Source organism: Lagopus leucura, unplaced genomic scaffold (genome assembly GCF_019238085.1).
Source record: "Lagopus leucura isolate 7727_CA_CO unplaced genomic scaffold, USGS_WTPT01 Super-Scaffold_100001, whole genome shotgun sequence".
NCBI lineage: Eukaryota > Metazoa > Chordata > Aves > Galliformes > Phasianidae > Lagopus > Lagopus leucura.
Window position 1 is genome coordinate 37,423,061 of NW_024962262.1, and position 25,943 is coordinate 37,449,003.

The 25,943-nt window shown below is 33.8% G+C and overlaps 1 protein-coding gene across 6 annotated transcripts in view; it reads right to left on the minus strand.

The window, feature by feature from the left end:
• Window positions 1–25,943, minus strand: part of FGF14 (fibroblast growth factor 14) — a 393,469-nt gene that overhangs the window by 175,210 nt on the left and 192,316 nt on the right. For 2 of the 6 annotated variants that reach the window (XM_042867555.1, XM_042867556.1), the window contains exon 2: window positions 5,186–5,225. The exons of the other annotated variants lie outside the window; for them this stretch is intronic. In XM_042867555.1, coding sequence (XP_042723489.1) covers window positions 5,186–5,225 — 40 coding nt within the window. The remainder of the gene's footprint in view (window positions 1–5,185; window positions 5,226–25,943) is intronic. 6 annotated transcript variants of the gene reach the window in all.

Here is a 25,943-nt window from a genome sequence, read left to right on the forward strand (position 1 = left end):
AATAAATAAAAAGAGATAAAAAGCTAATTAGTTTTCTTTCATATATAAGGTATATTTTTCTTGTTTTTTTTTTTTTTTCAAGAAGAGATGTGTTCAGAATCACTTAGTCCATTTCATCTCCTTTGCTTCAGCTTACATGAACGAAATCAGCTGCAGCAAGCAGATGGCAAAATAAATTCCATTATTAATAAGACAGGTTCCAAGAATATCACGTAAAGACTGGGAAATCTTTGGTTTCCATGGTAAATTATTTGAATTTGATACCCTTAATAAACATTGTTAACACTCCAAACTCAGTTGATCAAATTGAAATAAGGTAATAAAAATTACTAGGCAAAATAAATAAAGTAAGAACACAGAACAATAAAATACAAAGTTCAACAGATAGAAAAGGAAGATCTCTTTAGCCACAAACCTCTCTCCTATCTACATTTTGGCATTTCTGTAACTCTTCAGAACTCTGCTGTAATGCAGAGAAACATTTTATTTGCATCATCTGTATAAAAGAAGTATTAGGCTTTCATCAAGAAATAAGTGCTCCCTTTATCATCTGCTTATCTGTCATTGCTTATCTGGTTATTAAAATTAATTTGATTGATAAATTATTTACTATTGTGTTTGAAATATTCTTTGAAGTTAGATAATAAACAGCCAAAAAATCTTCCTGCATTTGAGCAGAGTACGGGTAACCACAAGGTAATGATACAGCTTAGGATGCGTTTTACACACGGACATTTATGTCTTTAATATGCAAGCAGAGAACAGAGCAGACATAGACAGAAATACTTGACCAAGCATGCGTCACTCCTTTCACAGATCCTGATCATAAGACTGCAGACTACCCTCTGCAGTGAATATATAGGAAAGGCTCATTTTTAAGAAGAAAAAAAAAAAGGCCTTCTGTGTGCACAGAAAGACCTGTATAGTGTCAAATAAGTCTGATTTCTCAATAAGAACTTCTTCTATTATCTTAGTGTCTTCTATTATCTAAGTGTCTAGTTATTAAACATCTTTTAGGCTTGATATCTCAATATACTTTCTGAACAGTAGTTTTACAAAAACACTTTAAAAAAAATATTACTGCAGATTCCATATTCCTTCACAAGCATCTTTTATACACATTTTTTCTTATGCTCACTGAAGAATTACACAATAAATTAATTAAATATGAACCAAATTATTTTATGAAATCACTGAAAATTCTCTACTGAATGTCTACTTCTATTTTTTTTAAAGGTGTTTACCATGTGAAGCATAAAACTTTGGAAAGCTCTCTGGAGAAGAACAATACCAATTTTCTGATCAGAAAATAAAACAGTACCATGCAGTTTCTTCCTTAGGCAAAAGGACAAACTCCATGATTACATTTCCTTCTTTGTAAGGTAAAGAATTCTCACTTTTATTGAGATCATAATATCACTTTACACAATAAACTGTTACAAACTACGTAACTCATTTCACTGGAGAAAATCACCCACTGAAAATTTTTTCTTCTATCTAATATAGAGAAAATCTAATATACAAATTTAAAATGCAGAAGATATATAGTGTATAAATTATCAAAAGCTGACATGAACAAAAATAATGGCACTCTCAGTACTACAAATACCTTCACAGGAAATGTGAAAAACAACAGTTCACCTGGCCCCAAGCGTGGTCATGACACTAGGAGGCAAGTGTCTAACTAAGATGGTTGGGAAGGATCAGGTTCTGGGACCAGTGTCTCTATGGAGTCTGAAAAAGTAACATACAGGCATTGCACATCTCTTAGAAAGGCTAAAGGAAGATGTACATCAGTAGGATGCTTTGGATGTCAGACATAACTTCACAGTAGTCAGTGGTGCTGTAACATGAAGGAAGCAATGGCGTGAAGACAAGCTTCTTGACAAGTTTTAGACTGCAATTTATTTCATTGCATGTTCATTATAGGTTTCTCTTGCCTCACCCTCAGGAAAGATATTGCAATCCTCCTTTCCTAGGAGGAAGATGCAGAAAGTTCCTGCTTCCCTTTGTCAGCAGTCTATTTTCTTCAATACAAGTTCACAACTAACTGTTTCCATATTACTTTCAGAATGCCATCTCAGTGCTTACCAAGTGCAATTTTCTCTCCTACTGCCACTGAAGAGAATTATAAATACCTTAAAATGGGCAAAACAGTGGATAGACACTTTTCTAAACATGATACAGTAACTATAGCCTAAAGGAACAAAAACAAAGGGCACTAGAAGTGATTTTTAAGGGGAAAAATCATTATACTCACAATAAAATTAGCATTATATATTTAGCATAAATCAAGGAAATTATAAACGATGAATCAAAGAAAACCCAGCCGAAAGTGCATCCCAGATGCAAAATAAACAGACATGGACAGGAAACAACTATCAATTTTATTTACTACATCTGAAAGTCATGTTTCGTGTTCTGAGACAATTTCAACCACAGCATCACTTATTTACATTGTGAAATTTCAGTATGACTAAAGAATCCGAATGTTATTTTAAAAAAAATATTGAAATTCATACTTTAGTATTCATTCTCAAATTAAGCCCTTTTCCCTTTCATTACTTTCAATAGAAATATTATAAAAATCTAAAAAACAGTAGGAAAGACACCCACACATCTGCTTCTAAGTATCTACTTATGTCCACAGGAAAGTTTTGCTCAAAGAGATTTATAGTACTCTTAGCAAATTGCTGCATGTAATTCAACACAAAGAATTACTCCACATATTGTTTGCAGGAAATACTGCAAATGCAATACTAATGTATGACAACATATACCTTACACTACAATTCTGACAGCACAGATAATAGTCTTTGTTGATAACCAGAATTTCTAGGTGCCACGGTAGTCCAAAGAACTCTTGGAGTACCTCACGTTCCTCTCCACTTCAACTGGTAAGAGTCACTATGTCCTAACTATTACCACTGAAACATTTTTCACCCACAGTACCGAGATGAAGAGAACATGTACCAATATTATCAAGAGGATGGTGGTCACTTTAGCGCAGTGCAAGAACATCTCTTGAATTAAAATGGTCAGCCTTTGAGGTCTCATGGAGAGAAGGTGGTTATTATTTTTATGGTTTTTTTGATTGTTTGAGTAAATATGTTTGACTAAAAATGTTTGACTAAATATGACCACATAAAGTTAAAATTAAAAAATAAGAAAAGCATTCCCTTCTACACGCAGCTCAAGTAGAACCTGATCCACAAAAATATCTATACCCATTTTAACTCTAGAAGTACCATTTCTCTGACATGTTAGTAGCCCATGCAGTTTCTATCAGACAGTTCTATTCAGTACGTGTCATGTCTATACAACAAAGTTGTAATGGAAATTAATGGTAATGTTATGAACCTCAGAATAAAAGCAATTAACTTTTTTCCAAATGCCAGAAGGAAAAGACGTGCAAAACCTCTACATCTTAATTAGTTCTCTATTATCTTACTTCATATTTTTCCAAAACATTGGGTTATTATCTGCATAAAGTATACTTTGGAGACTAATTTCTTAGCATGATGAAGTAGTTTTTGCTCCGCACTGACAATGTGAATTTAGGTTTTACCCTACATTGGGAATTATCTCTCCACTGGAAGACTGAATTTCCTGTTAAGTAGATGAGGCACAGATACATCTTTTTTATAAAAAAAAAATTAAAAAAAAAAACAAAAAAGTTTCTAGTTTCACAGTAGAAAGAAAAGGATTATCCTGTTCACAGGCATCACAAGCCAGCCCAGAAACAAAATTGGCATGCTGAGAATTAACGTAATCCATTATAATAGGTTTCAGGATTTTCTCCTAGCAGAGATTATTTTATTGAGTATCAGATAGCATTTATTCTACTTTTTCCAGTGAATTTCTTGTCACACAATCTGTGCAGATCAGTTAACATACAGAATCTAATGTGCTCTTATCGAAAGAAGCACAGACACACTAATTGGTTGGGTTTCACTCTTGTTTTCAGCTGAAATGGAAGAATTTTCTTATCACCATAGCAAACACAAATGCAGCTTTCAGTTCATAATTGTAATTCTTTTTTAAGAATTGAAAGTATGATTTATTATTATTGCTTGTTTTTATCTAGCTGTACTACCAAGATCTTAAGAGTGTCACAGAAACTAGAAATGATTCACGAGGCAAGTACATTCCTCCTCAGACAACAGTGAACTGATAATGCAGAACAACACTAAGAAAAAATGCTCTAATGAAGTTGATATCTTTTATGAAACAAGTTTTCTTTTCTCTATTCCACTTGGTAACAGAATTCAATGAATTATTTTTTCCATATTCTTTGTGCCACAACTATGATTCTTCATAAATCTGCCTCAAAAACACTGCCAGTTTTTAGTCCTGGTGGGCAGAAGTGTAAGCCTTATGAAAAGAAAAAAAAAGAAAAAAAAAAGAGAGAGGGAGAGAGAGGTGGGGGGGAAACAAAAGAAAATAGAATAAAAAAGAGAATTTTAAATCTTGTGCTTTTGAGCAAAATGTTCAAAAACTACACAATACAGTACTTTTGAAAGCACATGCTTTCTTTTAAAAATAATACAAGTTCTCTGTTTAGCACCAATTGTCCCTTTCACTTTATGAGAAGTCCTTCTAACCTCTAGAGATCTGTGCTATGCAAAGCTAGGTAGATTCTCCTTGTGCTGGTCAAACTAATTAAGAATTTGCAAGCAGAATTTAATTTTACAATAGATTCATGAAACTTGACCCAGAAAATCAGGCAGTTATCTGAAAGTTCCAGAGGATTAATTTTTTTACAAGATAGCACACTATGCATACAGTAGATTTTATTTTAAATAGAAAGATAACTACCGTTTCCCATCACAGCTGTTTTCTCCAAAATCTAACATACTGCAAACCATTAAATATTTTAAAAGGTAGCGGATGACCAGAGGACTTCAGATATAGTAACGTAATATAGAATCTGCTCAGTTTAACTTCAGAGTACAGTCTATCTCAGTAACTTTGCATCATACATCATATTTAGTTTTCATTCTTTTTTTTTAAATGCTTCAGCCAATCAACTAATGAAAACTGGGAAGTTGTGGTTTTTGTGTTGTTTTGTTTTGTTTTTAATAAAAAGCAGCAAATAGCAGTACCAGACATTATATGATCAAGAACATTTTGTATTAAGATTGGTAAGTAGGGAGACACAAAGGAAAAAGGGAAAATTACATACCACTATTTGTGTTTGTTGTAGTCCTCCCTCTTCTTCCACCCTACAAAACAAGATCCCATACAGCAAGCGTTATCTACCTACTAGGAAGCAGGAGGCAAAAAGACTGTCAATCACAGGGGTATTACATACAGTAATACAGACTTCCACCCTTTCTCCCCCTTGTAGTCTTTGAAAAAAAAAAGAAGGAATAAAAACTGTAGACTTAGGAAATATAAAAATATGAAAAAAATCACTATAATGTAAAAAGGAGAAAGAGGGAGGAAGGTAGGATGGGAGAAAACAAGACTACAATAAACACTAGTATGTAATTTTATGCTTTTGTACGTCCTGTCTCCTCTCATCCTACAAAACAAGATTCCATACAATACGCAGAAGTGGTAAGAAATGAAATCAGGAGATGATAGGCTTCCCTATATTGCCAGCTTCAGGAACTATCCAGTCAAAATCACCCAGACTAACTCCTGTTGATAGCAATAGTTGCAAGAACTGTATGAAGGATCAGATTTCAGCTTTATGCACACCAGCTGTTACTGCCTCTGTCCTTTGGGTCTAGAAGATTAAAATGCTTCCAAAACACTGCTCATTGACAGGCAAACAGGTATGTGCTTTCTGTACCCAATAATGTCTTCACAGTACTAAGTAATACTCATTTCAAGAATTCCTGATAACTTCCTTTCCCACAAAATCAAACAGATGCCTTCTTTATATGAACACGATCTGTGTTAAGGAAGATGCAAGCGTAAGTTGACCACTGCCACCTGACGGCTTCTAAGAAAACCAAGAATTATTGCAAATCATATATAATACTGAAAACTGAAGGAAAGAAAGACAAGCTACACAGCTTCGTCTGTAAGCAGTTGCTTTAGAAAAATAAACAGGTCTTCCTCTTTACCCAAAGGGTGTTTTTGTAGAAGCAAATGAGCGGAATCAAAGAGATTCAGAAAATTTTGGAATATCCTGGTTTTGAAATAAATACTATCCTTTTGTTATATTCTGTCAAGTTGTATCTTGAATACACAGTATACAGAAATTTCTTAATCACAAAGTATTTTTAGATGACCTTACTGAAAGAAGGAATTAGCACTCTATAAATTTAGAAAAAAATCTACCTTAAATTAAATGCTGAACAGCTAAAAAACAGCTACAATGTTTAATGACATAGAGAAACTGGTATTCTTAGAGGAAAAATCTGATGAAATTATTACTACAAAGAGTAAGGCAGGTGGGGCATAATTCATTGTGGGTAAGCACGAGAAGATTGAAAGACTTTTTGTTGAAATACCTTGCTACAGGAGGTTATTTCCCTGTACTTGTGCACAGTCAAATCTCAAAGAATGAGTCAGAAACTAAGCCAAAAGGGAAAGAGTCAGGAGTTATATACTCCTACATTAACTGGTCAAATGTCACAGGAGGACAAGCTTTAAAAAAGCAGTTCCTGATGCTACAAACTTTTGTTTTAGCTACTAGATTTAGATTATAAAAGAGCTGTTCTTCAGAAACTTGTAAGTCACTTTCTTCTTTCACACAGGTTCTACAGTTCAGTCACTAAGCTACAGTAACTGAAACATAATTAAGGTGTACATTTTAGGATAATTATTATGGGCTTACAAACTTTGGCATGATAAACAAGATTTTATCTACACCAGATGCAAAGGTGTGAACATATAAAAGTTAAAATTCTTCAATGCCTTTAAAATTCTCCTTTAGAATATTATAATTAAGTTACAGTGAGTGGACAGAGCAAGAGGGAACAGCAGTATGATGGAAGAAGAAAAATCCAAGAAATGATTGAAAATAAATATTCAGCATCTATAGGCCACTTTTTTTCCAAGAATAAAATCAACAGAAGTAAACTTTGAAGACAGACTGAAGACCAGATAACTGAATATAGAAAACAGTAAACTAGGAGTCAGAGAAGCTATGAGAAAAATGAAATTTTCTCTCAGTACAAGGGAACAAATCAATTAAAAATATTGAAAGCAAAATAAATTATCTACTTGCATCATTATAGATAAAAATATGTGATAAACTTCCCTTTTCAGGTAGAAAAAACAGATATTTACTAACAATAACACATTTAGACAATCTAGAAAGCTGAAAAGGTACAAATTGAAAGACAATAGCAAAATGTAGTATCACCAGGTGACACACTGAGTTTCAGGGAGTACAACACAAAATGGATCCCATAGCAACTGCACACAGGCAAGTGATACAGACACATCCAGAAGGTATCAAGCAACATCTGGCTTCCTAAATATACCATTCCTGACTGAGTAACCAAAGGCAGAATTTTCAAAGAGAATTAAAGTCAACATCTTGCTACAGATCCAGAGGTCACACCACCTCTGCTGCTGTACATAGAGCAATATTTTCTAATGGAGAAAAGATCTCGGATAGATATTCCGATAAGGAGAAGAAACAGAAACTGTGGAACACACCATATTTTTGACTGTGTTATTTTGACCCTACAGCAGCCTTGACCTCAAGTCAAATCTTGTTTATGCATATTAATCACTGAAGATGGAGAACAGCATACCTAGATTTCTCACGCAAATTCAAACTCCCCTCAGTCAGAGACAATTGATTAAGCAGGAATATTCAAATGGATCTGGCAGTCGGATTACATCAGCATTAAAAGCAGTTTGCTGCCAGATACATGATGTCTGCCCAGATTAATCAAAGTAAAGCCTGCACAGTAAATGGAGTACTGATGGCCAATTAAATTCATCCACACCACTTTCTCACTCCCTTTCCTCAGCTGAACAGGAAGGAGAAAATATGATGGGCAAAACAGGTTCAACATAGGGATTAAAATGATTTATCACTAACAGACTAAAACAGTGCGGACAAAAGCAAACTCCAAACACCTGCCCACCATCTGTCCTCTTCTACCGTCTACCCCTGAGTGGCACAGGGGAATAGTGGCTGTGGTCAGTCTCTAGTGCTTCATCTCTGCTGCTCTTTCATGGTCACATTCTACCCTCATAGCAGCATGGGGCACTACCCATGGCATGCCATCCTTCCCATAGGCTGCAGCTCTCTAGGCATAGCTCCAACACAACTAAGTTCAAAATTTGCTCCTCAATAAAGAACACAGAAACATTAATTTCAATTAAACATTTTTACTGAAATGGCTATTTTTTTTTAAGCTTTCTTCATCCTTCGGAATAAAATTGTGTCCAAATAGCTCTACTGAGATTACAGATGCTCTATGTAGACTGTCCTGAGTCAGGTGGTTTCCTTATATAAAACTAATGTGTTGGAATATCTGTTGAAACACTGTACCATGCAAAACTTGAAGTTAACATATTTTTTGTTTGTTTGTTTTCGGTAAATACCACAATCCAAAGGTTGTCTTGCAAAATCACCTAAAAATCAATAGAAATATATATATTTTTAAAGTTTCAGAAGAATACTGTTCCAGCTGTGAGATTTGCAAAATACCCATTTTTTGATAAAGTTTTGCATCCATATTGTTGTCTTTACTTGAATATTGTGTCCCACTGGGTTAAATAGAAGACAGCCATAACGTAGGTCCAAAAACAGGCAGTGCGCAAAGAAAAGAAGCTATTTCTGTGAAAAGGACAGCCATTTCTAACTGTGCTGTTTAGAATGGTGAATGTACATATAATTAAGAGTATGGAATTAATGATTTCTATAAAATCAGAAAGACTTGATAATAAGAACAGTTACAACAAGTCCACCTACTGAGCATTGGAGATGAAGCATGGCTTTATTTATTGTAAAAGAACACATCGGCTGCCAGAATACTTAGGGAAAGGAAAAAGTACTCACAGACACAATTTCCTTAACCAAAATAGTAGAAAATTATGTAACACATGCAATAACTTAGGAAGAGGCTGCCAAAGGATTGTTTTCTGATTTAGCAAGAAAAGAAATGTAGATAGTGAAATTCCTTCCAAAATTCTAGAGACTATTCAACTGTATCTGCAGTCTGTATTTGGCATGAGCTAAAACAAGAAACATACACTTGAAAATAACATTCAAGCACTTGAAGTCCTAGTTTCCTTGAAATTGTGCTTGGTAAACAAAAGGAAATATTAAAAGAAAAAAATAATACTGAAATAGCTACCAATGAACACTGGGGTCTTTAAAAGTAAACTCAGGAAATGAAACAATTACAGTGAATTGACTGCGCTCTGCCAAAAGCTCAGTGATACAGGATATTTGTAGGGCAATGTGCAGCACTCAGAGCTGGTAAAATATGTTTCACCTGCTTCTCCAAGATGTGGAGGCAACCTATGTGACATGTGGATCAATAATTTCAACAGATATTTGAATATAATTTAGAAGATACACCTTATACCTGAACACCATTGCAATTTGGGAGCAAAAGGTTTGAGCTCAGAAGCACAAGTTTCAGAAATATCAGTAAAAATAATCCCTATCTTATTATCAGCTTCTTAACCATTTTACTCTTTTCAGTCGGATGTCTTTTTTCGAATGAAATTCTTCTGAACTGATCTGTATTAAAACTTGAAGAAATGTAGGTACCTTTTCATAGTGAAATATTACCTTCTAGGAATTTTCAAAGCAGAAATGGAGGAAATAATACTCTACATATATTCTAGACTAAAGATCTACTGCCTGGGTCAATTAGGTTTAGTACTACATAGTTCACTGTATCAGCATCAGCATATATATGTATATATCAAGCGCAGTGTGAACATTTCCTAATTGTTCAGAAATTTAACTAACCTCTTCTGGTCCAACAGTTTTCATAGCACAACCCAAGTTATTAAATACATACATAATAGTTCTGAAACTGCATTATAATTATAATTATTCTCTAGTCACAACAGTTAATCATGCACAGTACTGTAAACAAGCAATGTGTCAAGCAAATATCAACTGTAAAAATATAGTTGTATAATTCAATGAGACTATTTTACTTATAAATTAGTACCTTTTGCTATTTCATGCTTGTTTTATAAACAATTACAGTTTGACAATGCCATACTTATTATGTTAACCCATTTGCACACAAAGGCCTTGGGGAAGGAAACAATTCCCTAGACCATAAACACTGTACTTAAGTTCAGGTCCGATGAGATATGATTATGGAGGTTGCAAGGAATACCAGAAAATAAGTCAAAATGTTTTTGATATCACTCCACTGGACTTATAGAGGAAATAGAATTATAGCATTTTTGCACCAATTTGCGTCACAATTATTCATTTAAAATTTTGCTGCACAAACAAATTTAAAGAGATGTTTCCTAAAATAAGGATGTAATTCCTCAGTTTTATAAAAGCTATAGCACAGGAATTTACTTTCTTCTCAGTTTTATAGCACACAGTCGGTTTCTGGAACACAGCTAGTCCTCTGAGGTACTACCACTGTTTAAGTAGCAGGTATGAATACAAAATTTGTGCAAAGCTAGTGAGTTATGACCATTGCTCCAAAAATCCATTGAAAAAACTTCTTCCTTCTTCAACTCTGCTTCAAGATAAAGACACATATTTGTAATATTTTGAGTTGCTAGCCATATAAATATGCTTTTCTGTTGAAGAATACAAAATGAACTGTTTCTAACGCAAAACATCAAAGTTTGAATCCAGTATAACAATACTAAAATAACACACTTCAGTGAACATCATATAATGGACATCAACAAAGACAGAAGAGAAAGATGCCTATAAAGTGCACTTGCAAGCACTTTTATAAGAGAGGTGATCTTGAGCAAGTAATGAGATGCTACATGTACGTTTCATATGAAAATCAAAAGTGGAGATGACAAGAACTTCTAATCTGGAAGATAAGGCATGATTCCCAACCACAAAAGCTGAATCCTGTATGAAAAGAGTGAAGAAACGGACTTGGAGGAGAAAGAAATCATGAAGAATCATCATGAAGAAATAGAGAGGAGATGGAGGTTGAATTAACAGTGTTGTAAGAGAAAGCATATGTATGCTCTCACACATTTACATGTGTGTATTAGGGGAGACTGGCATCAAAAGAAATGAAAGTAGCAGATAATTAACAAGAGAGACGAAGAAATTAAGAGGAGGAAATTGATTTTAAGAAAAGACAGTTGATTTTAAAAGAAATGATAATGTGAAAGAAACATCCACACAGGAAGTAGAACGCAAGTAAATGAATGGCCCTTCAACAACTTTCAGGAAACTTCAGTATTTCTGTTGGTCTCAGTAGAAAAAACACTAAATGGCTAAAATATTTTTCAGAATCTGTAAAAAATACACAATACATCATTTAGATGTATTTAGACATACATTTTAAATATTTAGACATTTAGACATTTAGACATACGATTTAAATACCAAACATTGCACAACTGTGTTTCAATGCTGAGGTCTCTTTGTATGCTACAATAGTTCACTCTGACATAACTGGACTGCTGTTAAAACTTGCATCACCCCAGCATTAGGATAGGAGCTAAGCTGATAATGTCTGGTGTAGAGGTGTTGATTACATGCACTCCATTCATCGTTTTATTAACTTTTCTTCAGAGAATAATATGTGCTAAAGCAATAACACATTAGGATGTGCTCTAACAGTTTGAATTCAATGTTGACATTTTGTCTAGTGCGCATATCAGACAGCTGTTGAGTGGTAGCTTGCTAGCTACCTAGCTTGCATTAGCAATTATGGGTGCAGCATATAGTGTAGAACGAGAAATGTCCAATTGTCTTGAAAGTAGAAGAAATTGGGGGAAAAAATCAAATCAGATCATTTTGAGAACATAAATACTATGGCTGCAGAGGTAGGCAGAGGACAGGAGAGATCTCATGAACAGGCTCAAAAGTAGAAAAAAAAAATAAACTGCACACTCCATAGAAAATAAAGTACCTACACATCACCTACTCCATAGAAAATTATATACCTACGCATCACCTGCACCTCATTAAATTTCTTTTTTTTTTTAAACCTTAAGTATGACTCATCCTTCACAGTTATTCTGAATTGCTATTTAAGATCAGATTTGACCTCCTCTTGGGCTTCTACAACGCTCCTCTATGTGTCAGCCTCAGAAAAGACCATCAAGAAGTGCTTTTAGTCAATTTTCTTTATTGTCCAACTTCCATTTGAGTGCAGAAAGGATTTTTTCAAAATGCTCAGCAACTTAGAGACTTATGAAAATCGAGGTGGAGCAGCAGGTTGCTAACTATTCCCTCCTGAATCATGGAGAGTATATTCTGCTCTCCGTCTGTGTTTTCCAGTTCAGGAGGTGAAGTACCCTGAGGAAAACTGATCTGATTATTAAAGACAGAAGGAGAAATGACATTGTGTACCTCAGCCTTTTCCTTGTCTTTGGTAGTAATGTTCCATATTGCATCCAGTAAATTATGGAGATTCTCCTATGTCCTCCTTTTGTTGTCAATGCATTTGTAAAAGCATTTTTTGCTATCTTTTACAACATTGGCCAGATTAAGCTCTTATTAGGTGTTCAACTTCCTAATTTTTCTCTGTATATCCTAGCAACATCCTTGGATTTTTCCCGACTTTTCTGCCCTTCTAAAGTCAGTTGGAATCTCAAACACATTTTGCATCCCTGCAAACATTTTAAGTGAAAAAAGATCTAGCTTCCTATACACTGTTTTAACATTTGTGAAATAAAAAGGGAGGAGAGACATACCAAAGTTAACGTACAATACAAAGCAAGAATCTACTCACTCAAATGTGCTCAGAGCTAAGAAATAAAGTATTCACACTATACTTACTAGTGAATAAGTATATTTCCAGAATATTTCCTAATTTCTACAACAAAAGACTCAGCTTATTTCCATAGTCTGCCTAAAATTTTCCATTTCCTAAATTTAGCCATGCTGGAATCAGATCCCACTATTAAATCTTCAGTTACAGTTTTCTAGCATTAAGAAAATAAAATTTGACTGGATTTCCATCTCAATTAGTCTCAAAATTCTTTGGCAAGTAACACAAACACAAGAAAATTTAATTTTGTATCAATTAACAAAATAATCATACACATTGCATACTTGTTGCAGCAAAGGCAGGATAAACCGTTTCCCACGAATGAGTCCCAAGATGTATGTGATCCTCCCAGTTCTTTGACATAGCATCATTTGAAAATAGATGACATCTAGAAACAGCTGGGAGTGGCACAGTCTTGCACATCTGTATGTATGGGATATATACTTTCCTTCTTCTCACGTATGAGTAGTTTATAGATCAGGGAATACTCACAGATAGAGCTAGATAACAAACACCAGTAAAGGAAATGGTATCTGTCATTGCACGTCTTGAGTTTCTGATGTCAAAACTGTCTCCCCACATTTCCTTTTGCAGAATTTCCTCAGAGGAGAAAATGACAGAAATTTTTTAGGGATGATAATAATCTAATCTCCATTCCTGTCCTCACAGACAGCTGTCAATCAAAGATATTTTAGACAATGTTATCCAAAACCTTCCTCAAATTTCTCCACGTAACTGACAATATGCCAAGCAAAAATCCATTACTCGGTTCAAATGTTTGATGCTAACCCAAGAAGAGTTTGGAATACCCTAAGTATGACAAGGACTCAACGCTGGATTCAATTCAGCAACACACTACACTACTACCAGAGTGGAAATTTAAGCCCTAATCTAAGAGTGCCGTGCTTTGGGAGCTACCTGAAGGAACATACATATTTCTCAGCTCAGTGGGTCAGACACTGCAAGCTGAATAACTCCCTGCAAAGTCCGAAGGACTCTCAGCACCCTCCAAGATGAGTAGTTGGAGTTCAATTTAGAGAAACTTCTGAGAGTATTATTCGGCTTGTAAAAGATGTATTTCTTCTTTAATATTTGCATCTCAGATGATGAAAATATTTCTAACACTGATCCTAGTCCCCTATTTCAGATGATGTAAATGTTCAGTAAACCACAAAAAAAAAACATCCCAAAAAAGGAAAATGCCTAATTTAATAACATTGTACTCCTGGTCACATGAGCTGGAATACTTTGGTAAAAATCAGATCAAACTTCCTCAAATATTTTTATCAAGCGATCCATGAAATTTAAAGCACATAAGGTGAATTTTCCCCCTTACAAATATAAAGGAATATTTTTGTTATTTGAGTGATCTGACTGTATTCAATCAATTATGGTTTCATTTACAGGGACTTAAAAGTACATCACATCCACGAGCCCAGCTTAGAATAAGAGTAATATCATCAATAAAGAACAGCTTAGAATTTTAATTAACATCTTACTGCTAAATATCGATCTTTCCCCTGTTCTTTCCAACCCCCCAATCAATTTTGAAGGAACATGCTCTATACTTATATGTCCACTTGGGATTGTGTTAGGATATATGTATGTTCACCTTACAAATCATAAGGGATGAATATTCAGTGTCTATCAGCATGGCTTTAATGCAGCCATTAATAAAAATGAAAGACAATAAACAACACAGCTGGGGAAAAAAAATCTAGATTTTATACATTTAATTATTTTATTGATATGCAATTTAAAAATTATTTATAAACTATTTTATTCAAGTAATATTGCACATTAATGAATAGTTTGTACAACAGGCTAAGACTTCAGCACATTCTTTTGATTTAACACTATTAATAAGGCAGTGTAAAACATTGCAAATTGTAAAAGAGTAATCTAATCATCTCTGGCTTTTGTAAACATAAGAAGAATTTTCAAATTCTTTCAATTCTTCCCTTTTAGTTATTTTTCACTAAGGTCTATGTGGAAGTAAACTCTAAAGTTTTTACTGATGCTTTTTCATTCTGCTAGGAAATTCAATTTTAACTATTAGGGATACAGGGTCTCACATTTTAAAAAATAAAAAAAATTAAAAAAAAATAAAAAAGGAAAAAGAAAAAAAAATAAACTTCTTCCTGAGAGGAAACGTCCCTTTTAGCTGACAGCAATCAGAGTGAATAATCAGCTGTTTCTGAATCAAGACAAGTAGAAATCAGATGTTATTAACATAGAGGAATGATGCTATCACATTTCAAGGATGCTGCCTGTCCAAGAATGTTAAACCTTTTGGATACAGTGTCCCCACATGGGACTAACTTAGCCCATTGCAAAACTACCCCATAAAGCCAGTTAAAGCATAAGAATATGAATCCTTCAGCCTTATAAAAGATCTTATATAGAATTCATGAAGCCTGTAGGATTACAACTATTTGTCAGATTTTTTTTTTTTTTTTCTATCAACAATCAGGAAAACTTGATGTATTTGAAGAATTTAACTACTGGCAATGTTTCTCACTGTGCTAAGCACTCTTTGTGGAGCAATGCCATAGAATATTCATGAAATGTTTTCTCTTTTAAACACAAATTGAGCCTTCATATTTGCTCTCCCCCACAGTTGTTGGGCTCAAATCCATCTGAGCATGAAATTGTCTTTAAGTAAATCTTCTGGAACAAAAAATGAAAGTGATACCTGCTTATATTTAAAATACCTCTCGCTATCCCTCCCTTTCTGCCCCTCCTCAGAATTCCAATTAAACAAAGCTTAAGACAGTAGATAACTTTTACTATATGTAAAAAAGTGTCTGTTGATTTAGGCTGAAGGTGTGTTTCTTGCTTTATTACTAAGAAAAACACAAGTTCTCTAATGAAGCTTCAAAATTATTTATTATCATTATACACTGAATCCGTTTATTATAAAGAAAAAATAGCACAGATGACTAAAAATTAGTGTTCTCAGAATAAAGGAAGCTAGAAGAGTTATTAATTTTGGTCAAAACAGATGATACAAGTGTCATGCCTACTGTTACATTATCCCCGTCTTCATGAAAAATACCAATCAGAAGAAAAATAGAATAACTGAAATTCTTATTCTCCTAAGAACATTCACTTCATGTAGTATAGTGTGGTTGAAGTCCAAAATATCTATCATGTCCACCATTCAAAGTCATTTTAGGGAAAAGACACAAAAAAGGAAGACTTTGATTTCCAGTTATTTTCTCTGACAGGAGTATATAAAAGAAATATTCTAAGGAGTATAGCAAGTCAGATAAACTTCTGCTCAGCAGTCACTTACTCAGCCACTCCTGAGAACACTCAGAATACAGAATGATTAAATATTATTAATTAGGGTAAACTTCATATCCCTGTTAAGTCTTTATAATCTTGGCCTCAAACACCAGCTGGGGAGACAGTCTAAAGCCACCTTCAGATGAAAAAACATCTGAGCATTCCTCATTCTTTAGAATTTCAGAGGTTCCTCACTCCTAATTCTCCTTTACTCTCCTTGTAGATCAGTAGTTAGTTACCTGAGGGCAACTTCCTCAACTTAGGGTATCTCCCTAAACTTTGCTTGATGCTGCTTTGTGTCAGGCAATGAGTCAGCTGGTGAGATTAGGACACCAGAAGTTAGATGCACCACCATCAGCTGCATCTGGGGTACCAGTCACAGCCATTTTGGACATCACTGCCTGGATTCTTCTTCTCCAGTGATCAGAGGTGCAGAAATATTATCTTTGTTAAACAAATATTTTTAAATTCTTAATAAATAACAGAATAAAAAATGGCATGCTGAAACACTTAATTTCTCAACTTTTGCTAGCTTTTTTTGTTTGATTATTTGGTTTTGATTTTCAGATGTGGTCACTTTTTGAAGTTTTTAAATCCATCCTAGAAAACAAAGCTGGACGGGCAAGTCTGAGGAGGCCCAGCAACCTCAGCTAAAATAGCAGTAATGAACTGTCATCATTCTAAAGGAAGAAAATAAATAAAGAAAAAAAAAAAAAAAAAAAAAAGAAAAAGAGAAAGAGAAAGAGAAAGAGAAAGAGAAAGAAAAAGAAAAAGAAAAAGAAAAAGAAAAAGAAAAAGAAAAAGAAAAAGAAAAAGAAAAAGAAAAAGAAAAAGAAAAAGAAAAAGAAAAAGAAAAAGAAAAAGAAAAAGAAAAATAACCTTTCAAATATCAGACCAGTGATACTGTACTGCATCTTACCCAGAATAGTAATGGAGAAGAAAATCAGTTACTGACGTGAAGCAACTTATGAAATGGATTGCTGTGCTGCCTGTAATAATAAGAGGAGAAAATTTTGCTTGAGCCACTCTCAGTCACTGTATTCTAAAATTCCTGACAGCTTTGTTCAAACAAAACGATCCTCCATTACTCTGGTAAAGTCAGCATACGATTAAAAATTTGCAAACAAAATAGGAAACAAAAAAAGTGAAAGTTATAATTTTTCAAAGGCAAGAGACAGGGAAGAAAGTGCACGAAGATAATTATAAGAGAGCCATTTGTTCCACTTGCTTGTATGCAGGAGGAACATGAAAAGGCAGTAGGTTAATTACATTGTGTAAATAATGTTTGTCAGAGCAGAGTTTGGATGAGTATAACAAGTTCACTGAAACTGCAATCATTATTCATTGCAACCACCTGTCCAGAAATCTCTATTAGCTGTAACAAGAAGGAAGTGATATATATCATTTATATATCTAAATTCATAGAAAATATTCACAATTGCTACATGTAGCTTTACCAGTATTTCTACATTTCTTTTCCTTCAGTTTTACTCTTGTCATTACAGTCTAAAATATTTTATGTCAAGAAACACCCATGATACCCATCTAACCTCCACCATGAGCGAAAGTACCATCACAGACAGCATTAAATTGTTGTTTGTCTTCCACAGTAGACATATTATTCATATGCGTTTTATGTGATATGCAGAAGTATATAATAAGCAATATTATAGCTTCAGTACTGCCAGTGTGATACTTGCACATTCACCTATCTGATGTTTTTCTTTAGACAAGTATTAAAGATAGGGTTACTGATATAAAATAGACTTTAAAACAAAATAAAAACACTACTGATATCACAGGTTGGAATAGCTCCATTTATCTAAACAGCCAAGTGCCAATGATAAGTTCAAGAGTTTAAAAAAGATAATGGACTGCACAACAGCAATGTTTTTCTATGTATCCTTCACTCTGCCTTGCTAACAAATGATGTGTGCTCATTAACCCAACACTGCTGCTCACAAAGCAGGGAATAGAACATCACACACAAGCACATGAATTGAACATTATAATGATGAAGAAACACACTGTGAGCCAAATCACAAATATAACACACATACATAATGTATATATATACAACTATGTGTTTAAAAATATATGTATATTTTTTTAAACCAGCTTGAATCAGAATAGGAACATAGAACAGATTTTATGCTATTGATAGATGACAAGAAGATACCAGATTTCTAGAGACAGATCTGCTATCAGAAACATGCAAGATTCTTTGACTAAGTTTCCCATGCCATTTTAAACACTAATGCAATTTAGCAAAATCAAACTTCTTCCTCAGTGTATATAAAGCAGAAAATTACATGGAAAAGTTTTGATACATACACTGAAGGAAAAATTGAGATATGATGCTGTACAGGTTTAGGAGGATTAATTTTGGTTAATAAAACTTTGAAACAAGCTAAGAGCAACTTATTAAATAGGAAAAGTATTAGAAAAAGTATTAGAAAAATAACAATAAAAAGCTTGAAAAAAAAAGCTCATGATCTTGTTTTCTTTTAAGTAACTGAAGTATTGAGTTAAACAGTTCATTTAAACATATACACAGCTGAATGAAGAAAACTTAAATTCAAGTTTTCACTGAATTATCTACATACAATATATGGAAAAAGTGAAAAGAATAGAAAAATCAGGTAGAAAGTGAAATTAACCTCCTGCAGGTCATACAGTGATGCAGATACTATGGAAGGCACAGAAAACCATTAATCTATGGAATAAGGCCATAAAACACAAAGCTGAATAGAATACAAACCTATGCAGCTCTACACACGAAAACCACATCTTTTTAGGCTTAAGGAAAGCAGAGAAAATGAATGGATGAGATGGTAAGAAAGAATGGTGCTAAATATTGTTCAAGGGGAAAACAAACAAACAAACAAACAAAAAAAAAACCAGAAAATATAACAACAAAAATTTGTATTTTTTTTAAACTAGCAGCAAAATCATTACATTTCTATATGTACTATAAATATCTACCATTACCACCATGGATCCAATCCTCAGAAGCAATTTTGTCCTATGCTTCTGAAAATTTTATAGGTTTTTCCTCTTCAAAACCACCTTATTGCTGGTACATTGCAAAACTGGAGCATTTTGCAATGAAATAAAACAACATTTTCATATTTTACTAGCTTGTCTGAGCATGCATGTAAGAGGAAATACACTGTTTCTCATATACTTCAGGTCATAAGGAAAACAACAACCTTTTCAATGCTAGAATCTTTATGCTGGAAGTCCATGTTTGAGTTATGAAAATGTGAAAGACTATGAGTACTAAAAGTGCCTCTGACTCCTAAATTTTCCTATATTGGCTTCCTGTATAATAGGAAAAAGGAAAACAAGAATTAAAAAATAATGTAGGCCATTATGCATTTTAATCTCCAAAATCTTCACAAAGTGAAATGTGCACAGCAGATTTAAGGATTGCAGCTTTAACATGAGGAGGCACTATGAAGTAGAGAGTGTCTCAATCTCTTTGAAAGAACATATCTATAACTTCTGCATGGATCCTGAAAAAAGCCACAGTTATGTCGGAAACCAGTAAACCTCAACTATATCTTAGTTTTACTTGTCAAATGTTACCTACGTAATATAGAAACACACAGAAGTAAAACATAACTTTTCTTTAATCAAGTGTTGCAATCTCATAAGAACATTTATTTGCAATATCAGGTAGGTCAGCATTTCTCCAATTCAGAATTTCTGAAATAATGCAAGTATTAAAATATGCTAAAGCTTTCTCCAAAACATCGTCTAAACAAAACTGCTCTGATTCAGATTAGATGTATGTTGGGGAAGCTAGCCAATAAAACAATGAACAAAGCACCCTCATCCCTCTACTCCACCATCTTTTTGTTATTTTCTACACTTTGCCCGTTCAGCTGAATTTGCTTCAACAATGTTTTATTACTGAACTGAATTGTTTTAGATAACATAGAACAAAAAGCACAAATAAAACTAAAAGAATTCCTCCATGAGCTATTCTGTTTTGTTTTGCTTTTCCAAATGCATGAATAGAAAACAAACAAACAAACAAACAAAAAAAACAAACAACAACAACAAAAAAAAACCAAAAACAACAACTTAACAATCTAAGGCAGTAAACAACTGCAAAGTGTTATGACAAAAAAGATGGTTGGATTACCTGGAATATGAGACCTAATACTGATTCTATCTAAAGTTGAAAACAATATTGTTAGATACAGACCAGGGCTGTCAAAATAAATAAATGAATAAATAAAATTCACCAATACTCTTTTTATTTACCTACTTTTTAAGTAATTTGAAGATAAAAACATAGACTCCACTAAAAAAAAAAAAAAAGTCAGTAAATTGTAAGATCATTTACTTCCAGTTTACCTAGCAATGTATATTGTTTACTAGTAAACCATTTAAGAAATATGAACTAAAACCATTAGCAAGAGAGCGCATGTAAAACAAAGACCTTTAAAAATATATGAAGAAACAGAAAGATCTTAAACATACAACCACAAAATTCCATTTACAGCAAGAAAACAGATATTTTGAACATTTATTTTGTAAAATCTTGTGTTTTCTTCCCATATACAAATTAATTAAAACAAGTTCTGGCATCTAATTATAAAAAGAAATAAAAAACAAAAAACAAAAAACAACAATGGATTAGCTTGGATGTAAGTAATCATATCTTTTTAATTTCATAAGTTTTCAGGCTACATTTGGAGCATTACAGTTGTCTATTTTCATAACATTTCATTCTTTATTTTTAATTCTAAATTAATTTTTACTTCTCTCCAGGCTTAAACAAGTAACAGGAATAATAATCGAAAATACTAAAGCCAGAAATCCAATTCCTATTAGATCACTGAGATATACCATGTTTCAAGACTTGAAAATGAGTCTCACTAATTATCACAGAAGTGTTTTGTCCTGCTAACTAAGGAATCAAATACAGGAGATAAACAAGATGCAGCAAGAGTAATGTGAAGTATAGGTGAAGAACACAAAATACAAAAGCATGAATCTCACAGTTCCAGTCTTTATTTATTTGCAGTTCATATAGATTGTGCGCCATTTTTGGGTTTTGTAAAATAAAAACTTGCCAAGTTCCATAGAGGAAACCTGGATTGATATGCATGGACCACCCATGTAGTGGTAAGTATGTTCAGATCCCAAAGATAGGCGGTAAATCATAGGCAATATTTTTTAGTTTTTTGTCTTTTTCACGTGGGAAAAAAAAGAAGGAAGAAAGGAGGAAAATTCTATAGAAGATGTAAAATAAAAAAAAAAAAAAAAATAAGGGAAAAGACAAAATGTTGAATAGAAAAATAGAAAATTAAAATTAGAATGCAAAGTATCATTATACTTTCTTGTTCTATTTTTGTATGTGATTGAGTATAGCTAGAAATGTAAGTGAGGGGTCAGAGACTAACATCTCATGACTTATGTTTATTTTATTTTCTAGAAGAAATTAAGTTACAAGCTTTCTGCAGTTCAGAAATTTTCAGAAATTTTCAGATTTTGAAACACATTTAATAGTGCCAGGGGTTTGTTGCTTTATTCTTGTTCATAGTTATAGAATCATACAATATCCCAAGTTGGAAGGGAACCATAAGGACCATTGAGTCCAACATCTTTCGTTATTATGGCTTCTCTGTCACAAGTGTTAGGACAACCTGAATTCTCTACTTCAGTAGCCAACAATTACTCACAATTTATTTTATGCGTAAAGAAAACAAATGTAATGGCCCAAATGAATAAGACCTTTTATGAACAGTTCTGATCTCTTATTAAGGTTTCTATGACATAACTTTTCTAGAAGAGTTATATAGGGGAAACAGAATGGTCTGAATATGGCTATACCAGCTTCTGTTTTTGTGATTTTTTCCCATTTTATAAACCTCACAAGATCATATTAGATTTCAAGTTCTCTAAAAGGGGCTGGTGGACAAAATAAAATTTTTGAAACCTTAAATGTTCATATACCGTAAACTGACTTTCAAAGTACTAGTCTGCTATCATAACTTTCCATTTCTCATTGTCCTTGTTATTTAACTTGTTTTGGCTGCTGGACAAAAATGTTAATTGAAATTAGGAGCTTTTTCCTGCTTCTTGTGTATTTCACCTAATGATCTGAATGTAGCTCATCTTTTTTTTCCTTTTCTTTATTTTTAAAGGAGAGGGAACAGATGTGAAAAGACGACAAAATAATGATTTGCCAAATCCAAACATTTGGCTTCAACACTTTTGACATTTTTCACAATAATGGCTTCCCCCCACTCACCTCCTCCCCCCCACTCCCAATTTTATTATTACTATTATTATTGAGAAGAGGTAAGAAAAATAGAAAGAAAGAAAGTCTAGAAAAGGAATCTTCAAAAAACATTGCCAACAAGGACGTTGTAGTAAACATATTGTAAACATGCAGATGATTAGAACCCACTTGCTGCGAAAGTTACATCACATAATTTAAACTTCATAACCTAGCAAATGATGCTTATCAGATTCTTTTTGGTCCAGTGACTAAATATACAAGCATCAGAAAAAAACTGGATTTTTATCTTAATTGGATAATCGACTATTCTGTGATAGACACGAATGCCCATCAGATGATCTCCAAATATTTAGTCCCAGTGCAACTCAGAACATATTTAAATTGAAATATGTGCTAAATAGACAAGGAAAATACTTCTGCCAGCTCTTCCTATTCAGTGCTTTTATTACAAGCAATTTTATACTTATTCTTTTACAGTGTGAAATTAAAAAGCCACACATTGTGCAATCTACTACAAAAAGAATCACCTTTGAAGTGTATTCGGACTCTACTTCCCAGCATTTTAGTTTGCAATGATTATTTGTAATTAAATTTGTTATAAAACAAACAGAATGTCATTACTGAAGAAAAGTCAAAGTATGAATCAACACACTATTTTCCATAGCAACTGCTGATATTTCTCATGCATACTCATATGTGCACATACACACTTAAAAGGAAAGCTAATCCTTTATTGTTTCCTAGTGGTGCAGCTAAAAATCTACAGCATGTGCAGGGGACATAATTTTTTTAAAAAAGGTCTGGTTAGAATGCTTATCTAAAAATATTACAATGCTCCAGTAAGCAACAGGAAAGGAAGATACAGGAAAGGAAAAAGTAGCCCTCAAGTCAGCCGCTGTTTATTTTCAACCCCACCATACATTTTGGATTTTTGAGGAAAGTGCAAATTAAAATCTGATTAGAAATTTTGGAAAATACTGGGAAAATGTTAGCTTTTTAATGAAGTTTTACATCAAAATGGAAGGCCTTTTATATAAACTAAAATTCTTCAAACCAGACACAAATATTGCTGAGGGTGGGGCCTTTAAGTGCTTTACATTAATTCAGATGCGCTACAGGGAAGGTGAAAAGGAAGCGAGAATATAAGAAGTGCGACATCAAATGAGATCAGGAGAGGGCAGGTATGACAGAAACAAAAGCAGTAGTCTAGCTCTTCAGCACTGGTATCGTGAATCAAAGTTTAGATAGGATGCAAAACTGATGAAAATATCAAGCAAAAATCCTGAGTCATGCTAAATCCATACATGCTTCCTCTGGTTATGGAAGCCCCTGAGATTCCTGTCACTGAAAAATGAGTTTCTGGAAAAACTATGCTTGTCTGCCCGCCCTGTTTTTACTCTTCCCAAAAAAAGCTGTTTGCTGTGTGCCAGTTGAGTGCAAATGACATATAGAGCTAGGTGAACATTTGGTTTGAGCCACTGGAGTGATTCTCACACTACTGTGTGAGGAGTATAGGAGTCTTTAGATAATCATAATCACCCTGAAAGAAGAGTCCTTTATCTGATTATATGTCTATATATTTTTCTGGCAAATAGTGAACATATTGACAAGAAGTATTTGCTCTAGAGTAGCAGAAGTCCCCACTCCTTGCAGCAAAACAGAAGGCATCATCTAAAAAGAAATAATCAGTAGAGGCAATTGAACTAACACGATATACACACAGATGCATGTAGACCCTATTTGCCATTGCATACCACCAAACCCACCACAAACACCAATAGCATCCAAACAGCCTCAAGAGAGCTCGGAAGGGAGGTCTGCATATGGATAACTCTGACAGGCTCCCTTAAAAGTCAATTTGTAGATGTTCCCCGCCTCTCAGAAAATGGCACGACAAAAGAAAACCAAAACATCATGACAAAAACAGATCAAACCACTGTACAATTAGGTATTTGAAATGTGGTACTTTCAAAGGAACAGGTTTTATTTGAGTATATATAATTTAAGTGTAATTTAAGCCATTTACTGCATGTTAGTAAAAATTCAGATGGTTAATGTAGCTTGATATTAATACTCAAAGCACTAAATATATTGCACAACAATCTGGTTTAAAGAAATGTACAAGTTCCAGAAGATAAGGGTGTAAACTGTGGAACATATCCTAAAATAAAATAAACAACAGAGGAATGAAACAAATGCTTTCTATTAAAAGCATCCTTTTTTCAAAATAGCCCCATTTTGAGTCTTTTACATTTATATTTCATACTTTTCACTTGGTAGAGAAAATACAATGGTCTTATTAGTCGTTTGCACTTCTAGGCTCTATTTTCCAAGGCATACATTAATATTAAGTTGTATTTTTTTCCAGGCATACCCTGACATTATGTAGGAAGTTATTACTACCTTATAAATATATGTTGCATTATTACCAGCAAACATAAAACGAGGAGTGAAGAAAGACTTACTCTTTAACACATACTATGTATCTTTATCGACAAGATGTTTGCAGTGGAGGCCTCACTTCTAATGCTTAGGTATTTATTCTTACGTCTTACTAATACGTGCCAGATGCCATATGTCAGATTTTAAAATAAATAGTAAATCCAGTTTGTATAACCTTACACAGTTTTTCTCATCAGGAAAAGAGAGAAACTCAAGAAACTGGTAGTTCTGAAAGCTGGTAATTATTTTTCCTCTTTAGAGTTTGATATAAAGCACTATTTAACTAGTGCTAGTTCTAGTGTTAGCTCTGACCACAGGGTGTTATAACATGATAAGCTTTCATTCCATCATTCCACAGAAACAGTGAAATATTTCAGTGTCCCTCAAAGGAAATTTTACATTGAAAGTTGGCAGCCAGGACAACTGAGCATGCTGATTTATCACTGGAAACAGAGGACCCTGGATGTCACCTGGAGCAGATACTCATGCAAGACTCTTACAGATACACAGAAGTAATCATAGTTTTCAAGCTGCGCTGTCTTTGAGATGTGACATTAGCATCTCTAGTCTCTCAGACCTTTTCCAACAATTCTGATCATGACTCTTAAGCTTTTCTTTAAGTGAAAACCATGAAATGGTTCTAATGTTTCATTGTCCCACATATCAAACATACCTAGCTATGTAGACCAGCAAGATTCAGTACTGGTGCTTCTATTCTTTGTGATAAGTGGTGATTAAAGTCATTTGGTGATGAATAAAGCCATTTCCTTATAGCAAGAATGCTTGACTTCAGCTAGAGACAATGAGAAATACTCAAACAGAAAGATATCTACATAAATGTCTACTGGATGCAGACGGTGCAATTGGAAACATGACTGTAACGAGCACAGACTTACCCAGGCCAGTTCTAACCAGGGTCATTCTGACAACCACAGCAGTGGTGTGGAAGAAATGGATTTTGGTTCTGAGAAAACTTTATCAATAGTGAATACTGAAAACATCAGTTTTTCTCCTGCTTAATACAATCCATAGCATCATAGCTTTACCAGTATTATCAAACTATTTCT